General features: G+C 41.7%; 1 protein-coding gene across 1 annotated transcript in view; it reads left to right on the forward strand.

Annotated features, from left to right (window-relative positions):
- Window positions 1-12,628, forward strand: part of CEP162 (centrosomal protein 162) — a 58,264-nt gene extending 45,636 nt beyond the window's left edge. Inside the window, exons 23-26 of the mRNA XM_056109746.1 lie at window positions 396-537; window positions 3,863-3,961; window positions 10,195-10,329; window positions 12,330-12,628. Coding sequence (XP_055965721.1) covers window positions 396-537; window positions 3,863-3,961; window positions 10,195-10,329; window positions 12,330-12,539 — 586 coding nt within the window. The 3' untranslated portion in view covers window positions 12,540-12,628. The remainder of the gene's footprint in view (window positions 1-395; window positions 538-3,862; window positions 3,962-10,194; window positions 10,330-12,329) is intronic.
- The last annotated feature ends 5,446 nt before the right edge of the window (window positions 12,629-18,074 follow it).

An 18,074-nucleotide genomic window follows, 5' to 3' on the forward strand; every position in this document is an offset into this window, starting at 1 on the left:
ACTTGAAGCAGGCTTCCAACCATGAACCAATCCTCCAAGAACAGGCAACTGGTTTAAAAAAAAACGTTGCTTCTTTAAATCATGGTACCTTAAAACTTTGTTACATCTAAATAATGGAATACAATGTAGCTCTTTTAAAAAATGAAGCCATGAAATTTACTTATAAATGGATGGACATGGAGAGCATCAGGCTGAGTGAAATTAATCAGATGGAAAGGGACAGATGGTTGCGCTCATTTGTGGGATATTAAAATAGTAATAATAATATGAGTCTTAGGATAGTAGAAACAAGTCCCCTTGTTTAATTTTCATACTGACTTCTTATGCTGGGATTGGGCTTGCTGTGAATTAGAGGTTAAAGAAACACTCACGGATGGTTTTCACTTTCTCTCAAGGGTCAAGGAAGATACGACAGCACACATCACCTCTCTCAAGGCGTCTCACCAGAGGGAAATAGAGAAACTCCTTTGCCAGAATGCACTAGAAAATTCTTCTTCCAAAGTGGCTGAACTGAATCGTAAAATTGCATCTCAAGAGGTAGGTACCTTTGTAACAATCTCTTATTACTTTTCCTATTTTTTTTTCTTGTCGGACTCTTAACAGAACATCAATTTTTCAATTTTTCATTTCCATACCATGACTCACAAAGTCATTCATAGTTCAGTTTCAGGTACACAGCTTTTCAGTATCTGTGTCCTCACCAATGTCCGCCTCCCACCACCCAGCCTTCCTGTTTGACAGGGACATTCTTAAGTTTTGTTACTGGAGTCTGGATCTCATGCTTGTTTACATAGTTAAGTACGTTCTCTTCACCACGTCCAAGGCCCCTGCCCCTGCCCCCTCAGTCCACCTCTTCTTCCTTCCCCCCTTTCAGGTGTTTGTTTTTTTGTTTGGGGTCACTGCAATACAGTGTGCATATGTTCTTTTGAATAAATTTTTTTGCATCCTGGGAGTATATACTCAAAAGTGGAATTGTTGGGTTGTATTTGACTGCCACGGCAGAGTCTGGCAAACTCCCCGTGGCGTACCCAATATGCCAAATACCAGTAACAATGATGGGTCTCATTCTCCTAACTCTGAAAGAGCCTTGAATATGGCACTTTTTGAAATCTCAGGGCTAGGACGAAGGAGACGTTGCTGGGGCCTGCTCGAGGCAATCGACGAACAACAGGATGGTCGTGATTGTTGTGATTTGACTGCCGTACATCAGAAAGAACAAGAACAACAACCAGTGCTGGCATGGATGTGGGGACAAAGGGACCCTCTTTCAATGTCGGTGAGAATGCCGACGGGTTCAGTCTTTTTGGAAAACAGCATGGACATTCCTTAGAAAACTAGAAATTGAGCTTCCATATGACCCCAAAATATATTCTGGGAATATATCACAAAGGTGCAAAACACAGTAGAAATGACATCCGCACCTCGGTGTTCATTGCATTACTGTTCACAATAGTCAGAATCTGGAAAGAACCTGAGTGCCCGAGAACAGACGACTGGTTCAAGAAACCTTGGTACAGCTACACAGTGGAGTGCTATGCAGCTGTTAGGAAAGAGGTAGTCATGAAATTTGCTTATAAGTGGATGGTCATGCAGAGTCTCATGCTAAGTGAAATGACTCAAGAATAAAAGAGGGACAGACGTGGAATGACTGCACTCATTTGTAGAATATAAAATAACATAATACGAGACGGACACCCAAGACCAGCGGACACAAGGGCCAGGAATATTGTGCTCCATAGTTTTAGCCTGCCTCATGAGCTGGGGGAGAAGACAGCTGGCATAGAGAATGGCTTACTGAGTCAATGATGGTTGGAGGGATCATTCAGGATGGGAGGTGTGTGCTGAAAGTAGATACAGGACCAAACGTGATAGCCCCTCAGTATCTATATTGCAAACCATAACGCCCCAAAGTAGAGAAAAGAGTATGGGGGAAATTGTCTGCCATAGAGGCAGAGGGAGGGCTGGGGGTGGGAATGGGGGATACTGGGGACATTCAGTGACGGTCACGGTCCTCCCGTTATTCATCGATTTGCTCGAGCGGACCCAGTAACGTCTCCATCATGAGACTTGTTGTTACTGTGTTTGGCATGTACCCTGGTGGAGGGATGGGTGTTCGATCGTTGTATTGACTGAAACTCAAACATGGAAGCTTTGTAACTGTAGCTCACGGTGATTCAATAAAAAAAGTAAATAAATAAAAGTAACTTTATTCAGACTTTTCTGAGAAATCATAGGGGTTGAACCAGAGAGCATTCCCACCAGCAGTGGATGAAAGTTGTTTTTTCTCTACATTTCCGCCAATAGATTGTTTCCAATTTGGGGTTGGTTTTTTTTGGGGGGGGGGGGTTTATTTATTTATTTATTTTGATAGGTGCCTTTCTCACTGGTGTGAAATGCTATCTTGATTTGAATTTCCCTGAAGATAATTAATGAGCATTTTTTTTCCATGTGCCTATTGACCAATCATCTGTCTTCGGAGAAGTGTTCATTTCCTCTCCCCATATTTTCATAGTGTTGTGGGGATTTTTGTTGTTGCTGTTCATCTTTGTGAGTTCTTTGCATACCCTGGATATTAAACCTTTATCTGATATGTTAAGTACAAATATTTTCTCCCAATCACTTGGGTTCCTTTTAGATTTTTTGTGTGTTTTTGTATTTTTGCTGTGCAGAAACTGTTTAAGTTTTTCCTAGTCCCATTTATTTTTGTTTCTGCTTCCTTTGCCAATGAAATTATATCATTGAAAATTCCTTTTTTGAATCTTTTTTTAATTAAACTACCATACATAGATACATGGTGACTAAGTTGTTCATGATTGGGTTTTGATCATACAATGTTCCAACCACCAGTGTTCCCAGTGTGTCTCCTTTCACCTCACCCCCAGTCTGCCTTTACGGCCCCTTCCCTCCCTCCTTCCCTGTCTCTCTCTTTGTCCCTCCCTCCCTCCCTCCTTTTCTTTGTCTCTGTCTCTGTCTCTCCGTTTGTCTCTGCCTCTGCCTCTGCCTCTGTCTCTCTGTCTCTCTCTCTCTCTCTCTCTCTCTCTCTCTCTCTCTCTCTCTCTCTCTTCCCCCTCCCTCCCCCCTTTGGGTATTCTGGTTTTGGTACAGGTACCTTTGAGGTACAGATCCTGGCGTGTTCTCCCGTTGTTTTCCTTAATGTACTTTACGGCTTTGGGGTACCTGTGGACATTGCCTACATTATAGAAAGTATGTAGTAAGGAGCAGCCTGGATAGAAAAATAATGTCATTATGCCATAGTGTCACAAATGCTCCTTTCCCAAGTTTCTAAACATTATTCATTATATTATAAATTCAACATAGCTGTTGTGGTCAAAGGAGAGCATTAGAAAGAAGAGATAATCACTTTTCCTAGTTTTATAGTTTCTCATAGAAGTTTTTCGTTTACTTTGGTTTCTTTGTCAAAAAGTATGGAACTGACTTACTATGACACATATTATTAGGTTTATGTTGTCTTTTTTTTTTTTAGTCTATAGCTTGATAATCCTTATCAGATGCCAACTATAAATGCTTCAAATGCTCCTTTATTCAGAATGCTCAAACTGTATAGAGGTTTATTTCAGAAGTCATGTGTTTTAGGCCTTCAGAAGAAAAGTACTAAAAAGTTAGCACAGTCATTCATTTGTACTGAGTATGGTGTTTCATTACAGTGATTGAAAGAAACAAAGTGATGGACTTAGTTTAATTTGTTCAAAGTTGATCTTAGTTCTTTTATTTTTGTTTAAAACTGATAACTTAAAAATAATCAATTTTTAGTACAAAAAATCATAGTTGATATTTGTGTATTTTTCAAATAATGTGCAAGGAAGAGCTTTACTAATTCAATACTTCTAATACAATTTCCTAGGTACTTATAAAACATTTCCAAAGTCAAGTTAATGAGCTGCAGGAAAAACAAGAGTCTCTTGCAGTTTCTCAAGTTCGAGAAGAAATTTTGCAAAAAGAGGTAGGAAATATACAAAATATAGGGCTGACATGGGCTTTTGGTAGCCGTTTTCAATCATAGCCATATTTCCGTTTCATATTTTTGACTTAACTATACATATAGACAGTCTGTCAAAACGATATAAATATGAGCTTAAGTCATTCATGTGCTTGTATTTTTTGTTGAGATTTTTCTGAGCAGTTGGCGGGGTAGTTTTTGAAGGGATCTTTTGCCTGTTCAGTGGGTGAAATTGGATGGCTCTGACCATATCTACATGAAGTATTAATGTTACTCTGTTAGAAAAACAATCATGATGGTCCTACTGCATCACTAATAATATTATTATAGGAAATCGGTCTTCCTGAAAACTCACCAGCATGATCACTTTATTCTAGAAAATGTGAAGAACCAGATAAGCTGTGCTTCCTGTGCTTTGAGGCATATACACCTCTGTGTGTATGTGTTGTGTGTGTGTGTGTGTGTGTGTGTGAGAGAGAGAGAGAGAGAGAGAGAATAGAAAAAGAGAGAGAGAATAGAGAAAGAGAGAGAGAGAGAGAGAGAGAGCTTCCTATTCTGTCTCTTCAATGAAGATAATGATAATCTACCTTTTAATAAGGAACACGTCGGAACACGTCCGTGCTAGCTGTTGTAACAGGTCTGATGTCTTCTCATTGCCAGGACACCACTGAGGTCCCTGGGTCCCTTTGTGTTACAAGATTTGTCCTCCTTAGATTGATTTGAAAATACCAACTTCTCTGACTTCTGGAGGAGCTCAGGAAATTGTTTCATCTCCACTGGACTGGCTGTGAAACTGTCTCTGGGCAACAAACGAGGCAGTCTTGATTCATCTGGTTGTTTCCCTCTTTCCAGAAACGTAGTCATGCAGAGCTGTTTGGCAGAAAATGGTGGTTTCCTACATCTTCTGGTTTTTCTGGAAGTTGAAGGAAAGGAGGAAGGGAGATAAATCTCTGGCTCAAGCATTTGGCTTGTAAAAGCATTTCTAAACAATGGCAAAATGTTGAGTTTCGCTGTTCATTTATTTCTTTCATTTGGGAAGGGTTTTCTGAGGCCAGGAATTAAATCCAGGGATCGAATGCAAGGCAGGTGCTTTTCTGAGCAACATCCCGAGCTCTGTTTTTAAAATAATCATATAGAGCTTAAGAAAATTTCCTTTTAAAAAATTGTTTATCATAGTTCAAACGTGTATTTAGCATGTATCTTCGTTTAGTTGATGCTGCTCAGGTGCGTATTCCTCACACCAGTTTTTTTTTCTTTTTTTTAGTATTCTGGTAAAAGGCTAATATTTCATATTTTAGCACTTTATATTTTAGGTTTTATTTTTCCATCTGAGTTGACTCCAACAGTAACTACTGTTAAGTTTCCCCTTGCACCCTAAGGATACAAGAAAGAACTTCAATTTATACTCAGACTCCCTACCAATAACTTAGAGAAATAGTGCTGTTACTTCTTATTTTCCAGTTCAACAGTTATTATATGCATTTAACTGGTCATAAATTCCTTTCATCAGTGAGGTTTTGTTTTGTTTTAATCTTTATAATACTCTTAAGTTTCCGCAACCGTGAGAGATTGACTTTTCAAATAAGACGACTCTGACCAGTCATTCATGAAAAGAATCAAGATCCATATAACTTAGATGAAATATTCTGTAGCTTGCTGCTATTATCTCATGAGTGAAGTGGAATGATTAAGAAGTCCGTGATAAAATCTTGGTTTCAGATGTTGTTTGCCACGGTCAAACTCCCTAGCAAGTTCAAGTAAACACTCAGTCACAGCGTCAGATCTGACCTGCTGAGCAAAGGGCCAGGTGTGCTGCCCTTCCCCCACACCCAGAATAAAAATAGATAAATGAAATTTGCAAGGCCAGATAGATAGCTCAAAGAATTGAGTATCTGTAGGGGTAAAGGCAGCTCAGATAGAGAAGGGAGCACCAAATAAAGGGTGCTGGGAAGATCCGCCCAGGATGGGAGATGCATGCTGAAAATATTCTATAGACAGAACATGATTGCCACTCAATGTTTCTTCTGCAGACCACAGTACCCAAAAGGAGAGAGAGAACAAAAGGGAGTGCCCTGCCACAGAGGCAGGGTGGAATGGGGGGTATGGGGGTGGGAGGGATACCCGGATTGGTGGGGGTGGAGAATGGACACTGGTGGAGGGATGGGTACTCGATCATTATATAACTGAAATTGAAGCACAAAAATTTGTAAGTCAACAACTGTACCTCATGGTGTTTCACTAATAAAAAAAAAAAAGAAAGAAAGAATTGAGTGTATGCTTTGAATGTAGGTGACCCAAGTTCAACCCCGGGCACCATCTGGTTCAACCTCTGAGCACCTCAGAGAATGACTCCTGAACACGGCCTAGAGTAGCTCCCAAGCACCACTGGATATGGCCCAAAACACAGGGACAGAATTGAATACAATGTTCACCTTGTTGACGCCATGTACTGTGACTTTAGTAAAATGTAAGTATATTAAAGCATAGCTCATCAGGGGCCAGAGACGTGCAGCAGTTAGTACATGGCATCACCCAGGTACTTGAGTATTCCTGGCACTGCAGGACCCGTGAAGCATCACACCCGAAGGCCTGTGCACGGAATCATCCACCAGCCTGCCCGAGAGGGGCCCCTGGTGTCTCCTGAGTCCTACCTTGGAAGCCCTCCCCCACCTCCACTCCCCAAAAGTAACACAGCCCGTGAACACGACTTAAAGTTTGCTTTTCAGTTAGTACAAGCAACATCTGTCAACGCTTTGTCCTGAACTGAATTTATGTAGCTGGCTAATGAATGTCTCTTTGGTCAGTCAAAGATATAGTCACTTATTTGTGAATATTGGTAAACATCTACCAGGCTGTGCACAGGTGCAAGTACTAAGCACAAATGAGGAGAATAAAATCGATGAAATTCCTGCTCTCATGGAAATTCCAGTTTGGGGGGATTAAATGAGCAAATAAATGGCAGGCTTTATGCATAAAATTAACTGAGACAACGTCAGTAAAGTGCTTAGCAAAGCACATGATAAACCCACCACTACCTGTGAAGCCTCCTTTTTTTTTTTAATTTTTATTAGTGAAACACCGTGAGGTACAGTTGTAGACTTACAAATTTTTGTGCTTGGGTTTCAGTTATATAATGATCAAGTACCAATCCCTCCACCAGTGCCCATCCTCCACCACCCCTGATCCCAGTATCCCTCCCACCCACCCCCACCCCCCCATCTCACCCTGCCTATGTGGCAGGGCATTCCCCTTTGTTCTCTCTCTCCTTTTGGGTGCTGTGGTTTGCAAAAGAGGCATTGAGTGGCAATAATGTTCAGTCTATACTGTACTTTCAGCAGGCATCTCCCATCCTGGGCAGATCGTCCCAGCACCCTTTATTTGGTGATCCCTTTTCTATCTGAGCTACCTTTACCCCTAGAGTGTGCGGCTGGCCTCTAAGCCATGGAGTGAACAACCTGGTATTTATCACAGCTGTTCTCGGGTGTTAGTCTCCTATTTTGTTACTTTATGTTCCCCAGATGAATGCAATCTTTCTATGTCTATCCCTCTCTTTCTGACTCATTTCACTTAGCATGACACTTTCCATGTAGTACCACTTGTATGTAAATTTCATGCCTTCATCTTTTCTAACATCTACATAGTACTCCGTTGTGTACATGTACCAAAATTTCTTTAACCAGTCATCTGTTCTCGGGCACTCAGGTTTTTTCCAGATTCTTTCTATTGTAAACAGTGAGTGAAGACTCCATTTAAGTACAGCTCTCTCAGGTTAGGAATCCCGTTGCCTACTTCAGCTTCCAGTTGGGTGACTTTCCTTGCAAACTCTGTTGTACAACCCCAAGTAGATTTCTCAATCATTTGGTTGCTTCTTTCACTCAGCAGAGTAGAATTTCCCAGCTGCTGTACTAGAAATAGCTAGAAATGTTATGTAAAACAAGTAAATACCACTTTCAGTCGCTTAAAAATTTACAGACGCCAGAGAGAGTGCAGTGGTTATGTGACCAGCCCTGGTTTGATCTCCAGAACCACATGCCCACCCCCACCACCCTCTTGAAGCGATACCAGGCTTGATCCCTGCATGAAGAACGAGGAATAAGCTTGAGCACAGCGGAGTGTGGCTGTGCTCAAAAATGAAAGTATTTTGATTTTCCTCTGCTTTGCTTTGCATTTGTAGTCTTTTTTTTTTTTTACCACTTCCAGTGGTCCTCAAGGTTTATTCCTGATTCTGTGCGGTGTACTGGGGGTTCTGTAAGGTCCTGGGGATCACACCTGGATCAGCCACATGCACGGAAAGCACCTTCCACACTTTCCTATCTCTCTGGCCCCCTCCCATTTTAAAGACTGCTTTAGGAACAGAAACACAATAGAATACTACACAGCAACTAGAAAAGATGAAGTCATGAATTTGCTTCTACGTGGATGGACACGGAGAGTATCATGCTGAAGAGAGACAGACGCAGAACGATCGCACTCCTTTGCAGAGGATAAAGAAACATTAGAGGAGAATAAGATCCAAAGGCGATGGATATCAAGGGACAGGAGTACTGTTCCTTTGTAGGAAACTTGTCACAGTGGGGAGTGTGTGTGTGTGTGTGTGTGTGTGTGTGTGTGTGTGTGTGTGTGGCTGGGACGGAGGGGAGTATGGGACAGGGAAGGAACCGCTATGACGCTGGGAAGTGGTCAAGTGTGTATGAGAATTGGGTGCTGAAAGAAGGCCTAAGGGGATATGCATGTTACAGTTTGGCAAATCACTGTGCCTCAAACGAAATCAAGAAAAAAGGGCAAAGTGCCTGCCATAGAGGCAGATCTGGAGTCACAAGGATAACTGGGGACATCAGCGGAGAGAAAGGGATTCTGGCGAAGGGATTGGTGTTGGAACGTGGTATGCCTAAAAATCACGAATAACTTTTACTATGGTCATTCACAGTGATTCCTTAAAAAAAAAAAAAAAAATTGTTTTTGACCTACTTTAGAAAGAGGATGTGGTTTTGTTTGTTGCCATTTTGTATTATCTGTCTTGTTCCATTAGGTTCTGGTTGTTCACACATGAAACATAATTTCCTCAGTTTTTCGTTCCGATACCGTAAAGATACTAGTCTTCTCTGTGAGCCATGGGAAGGACGTATTGCACTGGAATCTGACCTCCGAGGAGGAAGATACCCTGCCTTTATTTTGTTCTTTTTGTGTTCGGACACCCCCGAGGGTTCAGGGGCTCCTCCTGGAGAATGCGTGGGATTGCTCTCAGCAGTGCTCGGGACAGGCAGTGCCAGGCACTCTGCCCCTTTGGGCAACCCCAGAGACTGTGGCTTCGTCTCTATATCATGATGACCTCAGACAGCAGCTGATGGAGCTCAGCATTACTTCATAGCACTACTTTATTAATACACATACATATTTTGGACTGCTTGGCTATAGATATATAATAAGTTTTAAGAGCTAGGTGAGAATTATAAATAGAATTATAGGGAATTGAATGAAGAACGATAATATTTATTGAACTCTCTTCTATGCATGAGGTGCTATATTATGTTCACTGCTTTTTTTTTTTTTTTTGCTTTTTGGGTCACACCCAGCGATGCTCAGGGGTTACTCCTGGCTTTGCACTCAGGAATTACTCCTGGCGGTGCTTGGGGGACCATATGGGATGCCGGGGATCAAACCCAGGTCGGCTGCATGCAAGGCAGACGTCCTACCCTCTGTGCTATCGCTCCACCCATGTTCACTGCTTTAAATGTATTTGTAATTGCCCTTTTGGCAAGTACCTTATGGCAAGGTTGACTGCCCCCAGAAAAAGGGTTCTGTATTGTTTTTATAGAAAAACAGGCAGCTTGTTATTATACAGGAAGGGCAGGAGGTATTCCAGTATTAGAAACATTTGCAATGTATAAGATCTCTTAAGAACAGTCAGAAAATTCATTATTTATTGAACTCACGGAATGCGAATAGTAATTCTGATAACTCAAGACACCTTTGTTGTTAACAAATGCCCCTTACCTAGAGAAAATGTATACAGGACATAGTGAACATTCTTGCTTCAGCGTCTAGGGAAGTCTCACTGGGCTGAGCACATGCTTCACATGCAGGAGACCCGGGTTCAACCCTCAGTTCAATCCACGTGGTCTCTGGAGCTCTGCCAGGTGTGTCCCAGCCCTCTCCTCTGAAAAAAAAGATCGTTTACAATTTTGTAATTTTTCCTTGTGATTGTAACCTTTCATTGCTAAACACCTCAATTGTAGATTACAAAACTTATCGAAGAATTGAAAGAAGCCAAAGAAAACCATACACCAGAAATGAAACATTTCACGGGCTTAGAAAAGAAAATTAAACAGATGGAAGTAAGACATGAGCAAAGAGAGCAAGAACTTCAACGGGTAAAGTAGTAAATCATGTTTCGTATCTGTATATAATATAAAATTTTTTATAATTAAATATAAGTAAATAATCAGATAGCTTTTTTAAGTGCCTCTCTCTTGCTTTAATTTTGCCATTCCTAATAAAACATTTGTGGTTCCATTTTATTTTTATTGTCACGCATAAATCTGGAGCTACTGACATAAGACTTTGCATCTCAAATTCTCAAGGATATGAGACATATCAACATTCTCTGAAGAAATAAACGTGTATACTGTTCTTAATTATAGATGGGTATCACTATCACTATCACCCCATTGTTCATTGATTTGCTCGAGCAGGAACCAGTAATGGCTCCATTTCTCCCTGCCACGTGCTAGTGTAGCCCGATGGCATATTGGGGGCTCTTTCAGGGTCAGGGAATAAGGACCATCATTGTTACTATTTGTGGCATATTGAGTATGCCACGGGTAGTTTGCCAGATTTATATAGATGGGTATATAAACTGTCATACAGTGGATTGTGGATAGTCCAGTGGGTGGGGCACTTGACTTGCATGTGACTAAAACCTGGGTGTTTTGGGGTTTGTTTGTTTTTTTTTTTTTTTTTGCTTTTTGGGTCACACCCAGCGATGCTCAGGGCTGACTCCTGGCTCTGCACTCAGGAATTACTCCTGGCGGTGCTTGGGGGACCATATGGGATGCCGGGGATCGAACCCAGGTCAGCCACATGCAAGGCAAACGCCCTACCCACTGTGCTATCCTCCAGCCCTAAAACCTGGGTGTAATCCCCAGCACATTACCCCCAGCTCTACCAGGAGTGATTACTGTTCTAAAGCAATCATTTAAAATTTATCAATTTAAAAGTCATGCCTAACTCCAGTGATAATTATAATCAATGCACTTAATTAAAAACAGCTAAAATAATAAATCGCTGAAAACGGCAACTGTTTTTATTCACCTGCCTGGTTGCTGAAATTTAGCTTTGTTGGGGCAGTTGGTTTGCTTGTCCTGTCACCGCCAAGCACCACAAAAGGGGCCGTTTAGAAAATGATCCATGTCCTTACCGTTCTGGAGAATAGAAGTATAATATTGTGGTCATAGTTGATTTGGCTTTTGGTGAAAGCATTTTCTGACTTGCTTATTGCCTGTGTTGATAGATATGCTTTGTGAATGGAGAAACGGAGGAGAATCGAGAACAAGAACTGTGTGCTGTCTCTTCTAAGGAGACTTGTTCGTCTGATTAGGGTCCTTTTCTCATGGTCTCACTGAGCCACTGTTCCTTACTTGAAACATAACCAGACTGAGAGTCAGGGTTTTGCTGTGTAACATATTCTGAAAACAGCACCAAAAGCATGCGCAATTTTATGGTGGGTCTCACTTCCGCAGGAACCCCCAGTCTCTTTAACCATTCAGCATTTTTATTTTTTCTTCACCCACTCACCTTTTTACACAGTATTTCTGGATCATTTCAGTTTTTGAATCGTTAATCTATAATCCATCAAAATTCCGAGTTATCTTCGGAGGGGTAGGCATGTTTGTTCTTGAGAAACACTGTTTTTGTGCCCCTGTTTTTTATGTCTTGGCCTTTGGTGGTTAGTGATGCTTATAACTCAAATTTTCTCCAAGTCCAGTACTTTGAAGTCATAATTGCTGTATTGTAAGTTAGATCTGGAGAGAGTTTCATTTCACAGTTGAGAAAATCAATCCGTGTGAGCCAACCGTAAATGGGGTAGTTAAGATCGGGAACTCTGGAGCCAGGCCACCTGCGTTTGAATCCTGAGTTTCTGTCCAGTGGATCATATCTGACCATTGGTATATATTTTTTTTGACTTTTCAGTGCCTCCATTTCCCTACCCGGGAAATGGAGATAAAAACCTAGCCACTGGTGTGCTTTCAGGATTTCTCAGCTCCCAGTGCTCCCATGCCTCTTGCTCCACATTCACCCTGGAGGTCCTCCAAGTGTTCTCTACCCTAAACACTATGAACTCTAAGGATAATTTGGATTTTCTTTTTGGTAGATAATACAGCAGACACGCCAAGTAGTAGAAACTGAGCAAAACAAGGAGATTGAAAAATGGAAAAGACTCGCACAATTGAAGAACCGAGAACTAGACCATTTCCGCAGAGAACTAGACTCAATCCTGGATGTTCTTCGAGAGCTTCACCAGCAGGGGGTCGTTGTGCCGGTTGCTTTTGCAGATGAAATTAGTGGACCAGAATATTACTAGGAACTTGTATTGCATGTGAAGTTGTGTCGCGATCAAAAGGAAGCCTTTGAAAACGGGTGTGCGTGACGTTTCCCAGAAACAAACACAAAAGCAGCATTTCAAAATAAATTGGCCTTTGCCACGAGAAAAAGAGCATCATAATGTATTTTACTGAAATTCATCGTCACATTTTAAATCATTTGAGTCCTTTTTTAATATCAGGCCATGAGAGTGAGATGTAGTGAGATTTAGTGTGAAAAGTCTCCTATGTGGACCATAGATATGGAAAGAAAGAGAATTTTCCCATACCAACATTTTGACTAGTTAAGGTGTTAATAATTCCTGGAACCAGAAAAATTGCGCTTCTTCTGGAAACAACAAGGATGTGAGTGCACTCGTGGACAGTCACAGTAACAGTTAGCCAAGTAGTAGACCTGCCACAAAAATTTAGACAGGACTTGTCACTTCTGCACAAGAAAACAGTGAATGACTGTATTCTTCCAGATCTCCACTTCTACCTTGAAGTGCCTCGTTTTTTTGTTTTGTTTTAATTTTTATTAGTGAAACACCATGAGGTACAGTTGTAGACTTACAAACTTTTGTGCTTGGGTTTCAGTTAGACAATGATCAAATACCCATCCCTCCACCAGTGCCCATTCACCACCACCACTGATCACAGTAGCCCTCCCACCCCCATTCCCTCCATCCCACCCTGCCTCTGTGGCAGGGCATTCCCTTTTGCTCTCTCTCTCCTTTGGGGTGCTGTGGTTTGCAAAAGACTCATTGAGTGGCAGTCATGTTTGGTCTATAGTCTACTTTTGGCATGTGTCTCCCATCCTGGGAGGATCCTCACAACACCCTTTATTTGGTGTTCCCTTCTCTATCTGAGCTCCCTTTTCCCCTAGCGTGTGCAGCTGGCCTCCAAGCCATGGATTGAACCTCCTGGTACTTATCTCGGCTATTCTTGGGTGTTAAGTCTCCTATTTTGTTACTTTATATTCCCCACATGAACTCAATCTTTCTATGTCTGTCCCTCTCTTTCAGACTCATTTCACTTAGCATGATACTTTCCATGTAGTCCATTTGTATTAAATTTCATGCCTTCATCTTTTCTAACAGCTGCATAGTATTCCATTGTGTAGATGTGCCTGAGGAGTTTCTTTAACCAGTCATCTGTTCTCGGGCACACAGGTTTTTCCCAGATTCTGGCTATTGTGAATAGTGCAGCAAAGAACACAGAAATACAGATGTAATTTCAACTGTACTTTTTTGCCTCTCCAGGATATATTACCAGGAGTGGTATTGCTGGGTTAAATGGGAGCTCAATTTCTAATTTTTTGAGAATCGTCCAAAAGGAAGTGCCTCATTTTCACACTGACATAAAGTACAAAATATATTTTATACTTAGTCAGAAATTTGGTTTATTACTTTTTTTAATCTTTTATGGTATTTGTCTTATATACTAATAATTTCTTGAAATTCTAAAACTATAAGGCCCTCCCGTTGATCATCGATTTGCTCGAGTGGGCCCAGTAACGTCTCCATTGGAGACTTTGTTGTTACTGTGTTTGGCATATCGAATACTCTCAGTAGCTTGCCGGGCTCTCCGAGAGGGGCGGAGGAAGAACTCGGGTCGGCCATGTTGGCTGCGTGCAAGGCAGACGCCCTACCCGCTGTGCTAACATTTTTATTTATTTAAGAGTAATATATACTTTTCAGAAAGCAAAGCATGCATAACAGCTGAATTGTTATGGCAAAAAAGGAGATGGTTAAAAAAAAAAGGCGATGTGGGTATATAAAATACTAGGAAGTTAATATGATCGCCACTTTGTTTACAAGTGTTTTGAACTAACATTGGCCAATAAAACTATATTGGTAAGCCACATAATAATTTTTAACATTCTATTAGACACATCTGAAAAGATAAAAATGCAAAGTTTTTTAATGAATCACCATGAGACACAGTTACAGACTTACAAACTTTCGTGATTATGTTTCAGTCATACAGTGATCGGGTACCCATCCCTCCACCAGTGTCCCTTCTCCACCCCCAATGTTCCCAGTCCCTGCCACCATCCCTATACCACCCTTACTCCCCAACCACCCCCCACTCCCTCCTCTGTGGCAGACACATTCCCTTTTACTCTCTCTCTTCTTTTGGGTGTTATGGTTTGCAATACAGGTAGTAAGTGGCCATCAAATACGCAAAACTTTGAATTCTATCATTTCACATACCTAAAATAGCAATCAAAGTCACTGTCACTGTCCTCCCGTTGTTCATTGATTTGCTCGAGCGGGCCCAGTAACGTCTCCATTGGAGACTTTGTTGTTACTGTGTCTGGCATATCGAATACGTCACGGGTGGCTTGCCAGGCTCTGCCGTGCGGGCGAGATACTCTCGGTAGCTTGCCGGGCTCTCCGAGAGGGGCAGAGGAATCGAACTCGGGTCGGCCCTGTTGGCTGCGTGCAAGGCAAACACCCTACCGCAGTGCACTCGCTCCTATGTGAAGTTCTCAAACTCTGATATACTTTACATTTAACTGTATTGATTTGAACTAATCATATTCCAGGTTTTAAACACCAAATTCTAATAATTACAATTTAAAAACATTTATCACTTGATCACTTGACATCCCATTACTCATCAATTTGCTCAAACGGGTGCCAGTAAGGTCTCCATTCGTCCCTGTCCTGTGCTAGTATAGCCAAATGGCATCTGTTTACTCCAGGAACATGAAGAGCCAATTGGTCAGGGTCTTGACTAAGAAGTCTGACTATCTCATAGGTGGGCAGCCATGCGATCTTTTGATGTCCCGTGGAATCCAGTTGCTAACAGTTCTAGTCTAGAGGTCATCTCCAAATCTCATTATGTGACCAGCCCATCTGATTTTTGACGCCTAGGCAAATGAGACAGCGTCCCTGATTCTTGATTGTCGACGGAGATCGAAATTCCAGATTCTTTCTCTCATTTGAGTGAAACATGATACTCCAAGCATAGCTCTTTCAGTTCCTCTTTAGGAGACCCGAATAGTGTTCTCATCCTATTTGCGTAGGGCCCAGGTCTCTGAGGTGTATGTTAATGCAGGAAGAACAGTGGAATCAAAGAGATGTGCCCGGAGCTGGAGGTTCTTTGTCCTCTCAGCTATTTCTTAGACACTCTTGAAGGCGTTCCAAGCCGCTCTCTTCCTCCTGCGCAGCTCAGGTGCCAGGTCATTCCTCATGTTGACTTCTCGACCTAGGTACACGTAACTGTTGCATTTGGAGATGTTCATTCCGTTGAGAGCGAATGTAACATCAGGAATGAGACCATTTCTCATAAACATCGTCTTCATGAGATCTAGCTGTAGTCCGACCTTTCCACACTCGCTGTCAAAGTCGGCCAACATTTATGCCATTTGGCTGATGTTTGGTGTTATTGAAACGATGTCATCAGCGAAGCAGAGTTGGTGTAGTTGCCGACCATCTATCTTCACTCCCATTACTTCCCATTTTTTGATGGGGTTGGGTATTTTCTTCTTGTAGAGTTCGACCACTGCCTTGTATGTCCTTGATATCAACCCCTTATCAGATGTGTATTGGGCGAATATCCTTTGCCATTCTGTACACTGTCTTTGTGTTTTGGTCACTGTTTCTTTGGAGGTGCTGAAGCTTCTTAGTTTAAGATAGTCCCATTTGTCTATCTCTGTTTTCACTTGCTTGGCCAGTGGTGTGACATCTTTGGAGATAACCATTAGCTTCAGTGTCATGGAGGGTTTTGCCAACTTTGTCTTCAATGTACCTTATGCTTTCTGGTCGGATGTTGAGGTCTTTAATCCATTTTGATCTTACTTTTGTACATGGTGTTAGGCAGATGTCTAGTTTTGCCAGGACAGTTTGTTAAAGAGGCTTTCCTTGCTCCACATTTCTTCTCTGATGTGGTTGATGCCTTCTCGTCTCGGTCAGACCAATGACGTCGTACTTGATCTTTTGCGCTTACACCATCAGGTCCTCAGTGGATGCATCCGATGCCAGCATACATGCATTGAAAGTACAGACAGTCATTTTTGTCCTTCTTCATTTTGGCAGCCTAGTTCTGCGCTGAGATTTTATCAGCCTCTCCTCCTTCATCCTTCTTAACGTTGCCGTATTAGTTGCTCTTTCAGGGTCAGGGGAATGAGACTCATTGTATTTACTGGTTTTAGCATGTTGAATATACCACTGATAGCGTTCCAGGCCCTGCCGTGAGGGCGGGATATTCTCGGTAGCTTGCCAGGCTCTCCAAGAGGGATAGAGGCTTTTAGGGTGGCCTCTAATTGCCCTTGCAGGTGTTCCCATGGTTCAAACCATATTTGAACCCCATCAAATATGGTACCATAATTTTGGGAGATGGGTATTAAGTGTCTTATGATGTGTCGCACGGCCGCAAAGCAGTTAAAAACAGCATGAAGTGAAATAAAACAGTAATTATAAAACAAAGAAATAAGATTTGTAACAGATATAAAATGCAAAAATCAAACATAAGAAATGCAATTGATGTCTTGACATTTATCATTTTTAAATGTCTGGAGCGATAGCACAGCGGGTAGGGCGTTCACCTTACAAGCGGCCAACATGGCCGACCCGAGTTCGATTCCTCTGCCCCTCTCGGAGAGCCCGGCAAGCTACCGAGAGTATTCGAGATGCCAGACACAGTAACAACAAAGTCTCTAATGGAGACGTTACTGGGCCCGCTCGAGCAAATCGACGATCAACGGGAGGGCCTTTTAAATGTCTTTTTCCGAAGGATAGAAAGAACATTATAGTTTACATTTTTTATTGTGAAAGAATTTTTAAGTTATAATATAAATTTTTTTATTATTGGATGCAGTTTCATGTGGTTTTTATGTGCAAGCCAACCACTTCTCCTCCCCTCTTTGTCCTTTTGCCAACCAACTGTGGGGTGCAAGCCATCCATAACCATGAGTGGTTCTGAAACAAGGAAAGTCGAACCTTAAACATTCCTTACAAGAAATTACACCCTACCTTGATGTAGATTCTATAGTTCGTTTTGTAATTAACCATGCTCATGTTAGGTATATTCAATTCTATGTGAAGATGAAAAATTCATAAATGTATTTGGATGAGAAATATCAGAACTGTGATAGTTACAACAAAAACCTCAGAAGGTAACGTACCTTTTCCTCTATCCCAGCCATAATCACTAATGGCTCTAATTAAATAAATCCAAGATTCTAAGGCATGCTGGATAACTAGGGTTATCAGGGTGTGGCTGCACATCTCTACGGTGATCATCCTGTTTAGAATCCCCTTAGCAATGGACTGAGGAAAGAGTGAAGTTTCCGAGTTATCTAATCCTTTCAAATTGCTGGTAATTTCTTTATAAGTGCTTGAAACTGTTATAGCCATGGTAGCGTGTTCCTCTTCAGTATTTTGACTTGGGGACCACAGAATAAAACTAAAAATAGTGGTCAGGGACTCCTCCCGACGTGGAGGTTGGGGACCATGAAGTGCCTAGACATCCTCCCCCATTGCAAAGTGTGTGCTTTTAGTCCTCTGTACAGCCTTTGCAGCCCAGAA

This window comes from Sorex fumeus, unplaced genomic scaffold (assembly GCF_029834395.1).
Source record: "Sorex fumeus unplaced genomic scaffold, SorFum_2.1 ptg000008l, whole genome shotgun sequence".
Classification (NCBI taxonomy): Eukaryota; Metazoa; Chordata; class Mammalia; order Eulipotyphla; family Soricidae; genus Sorex; species Sorex fumeus.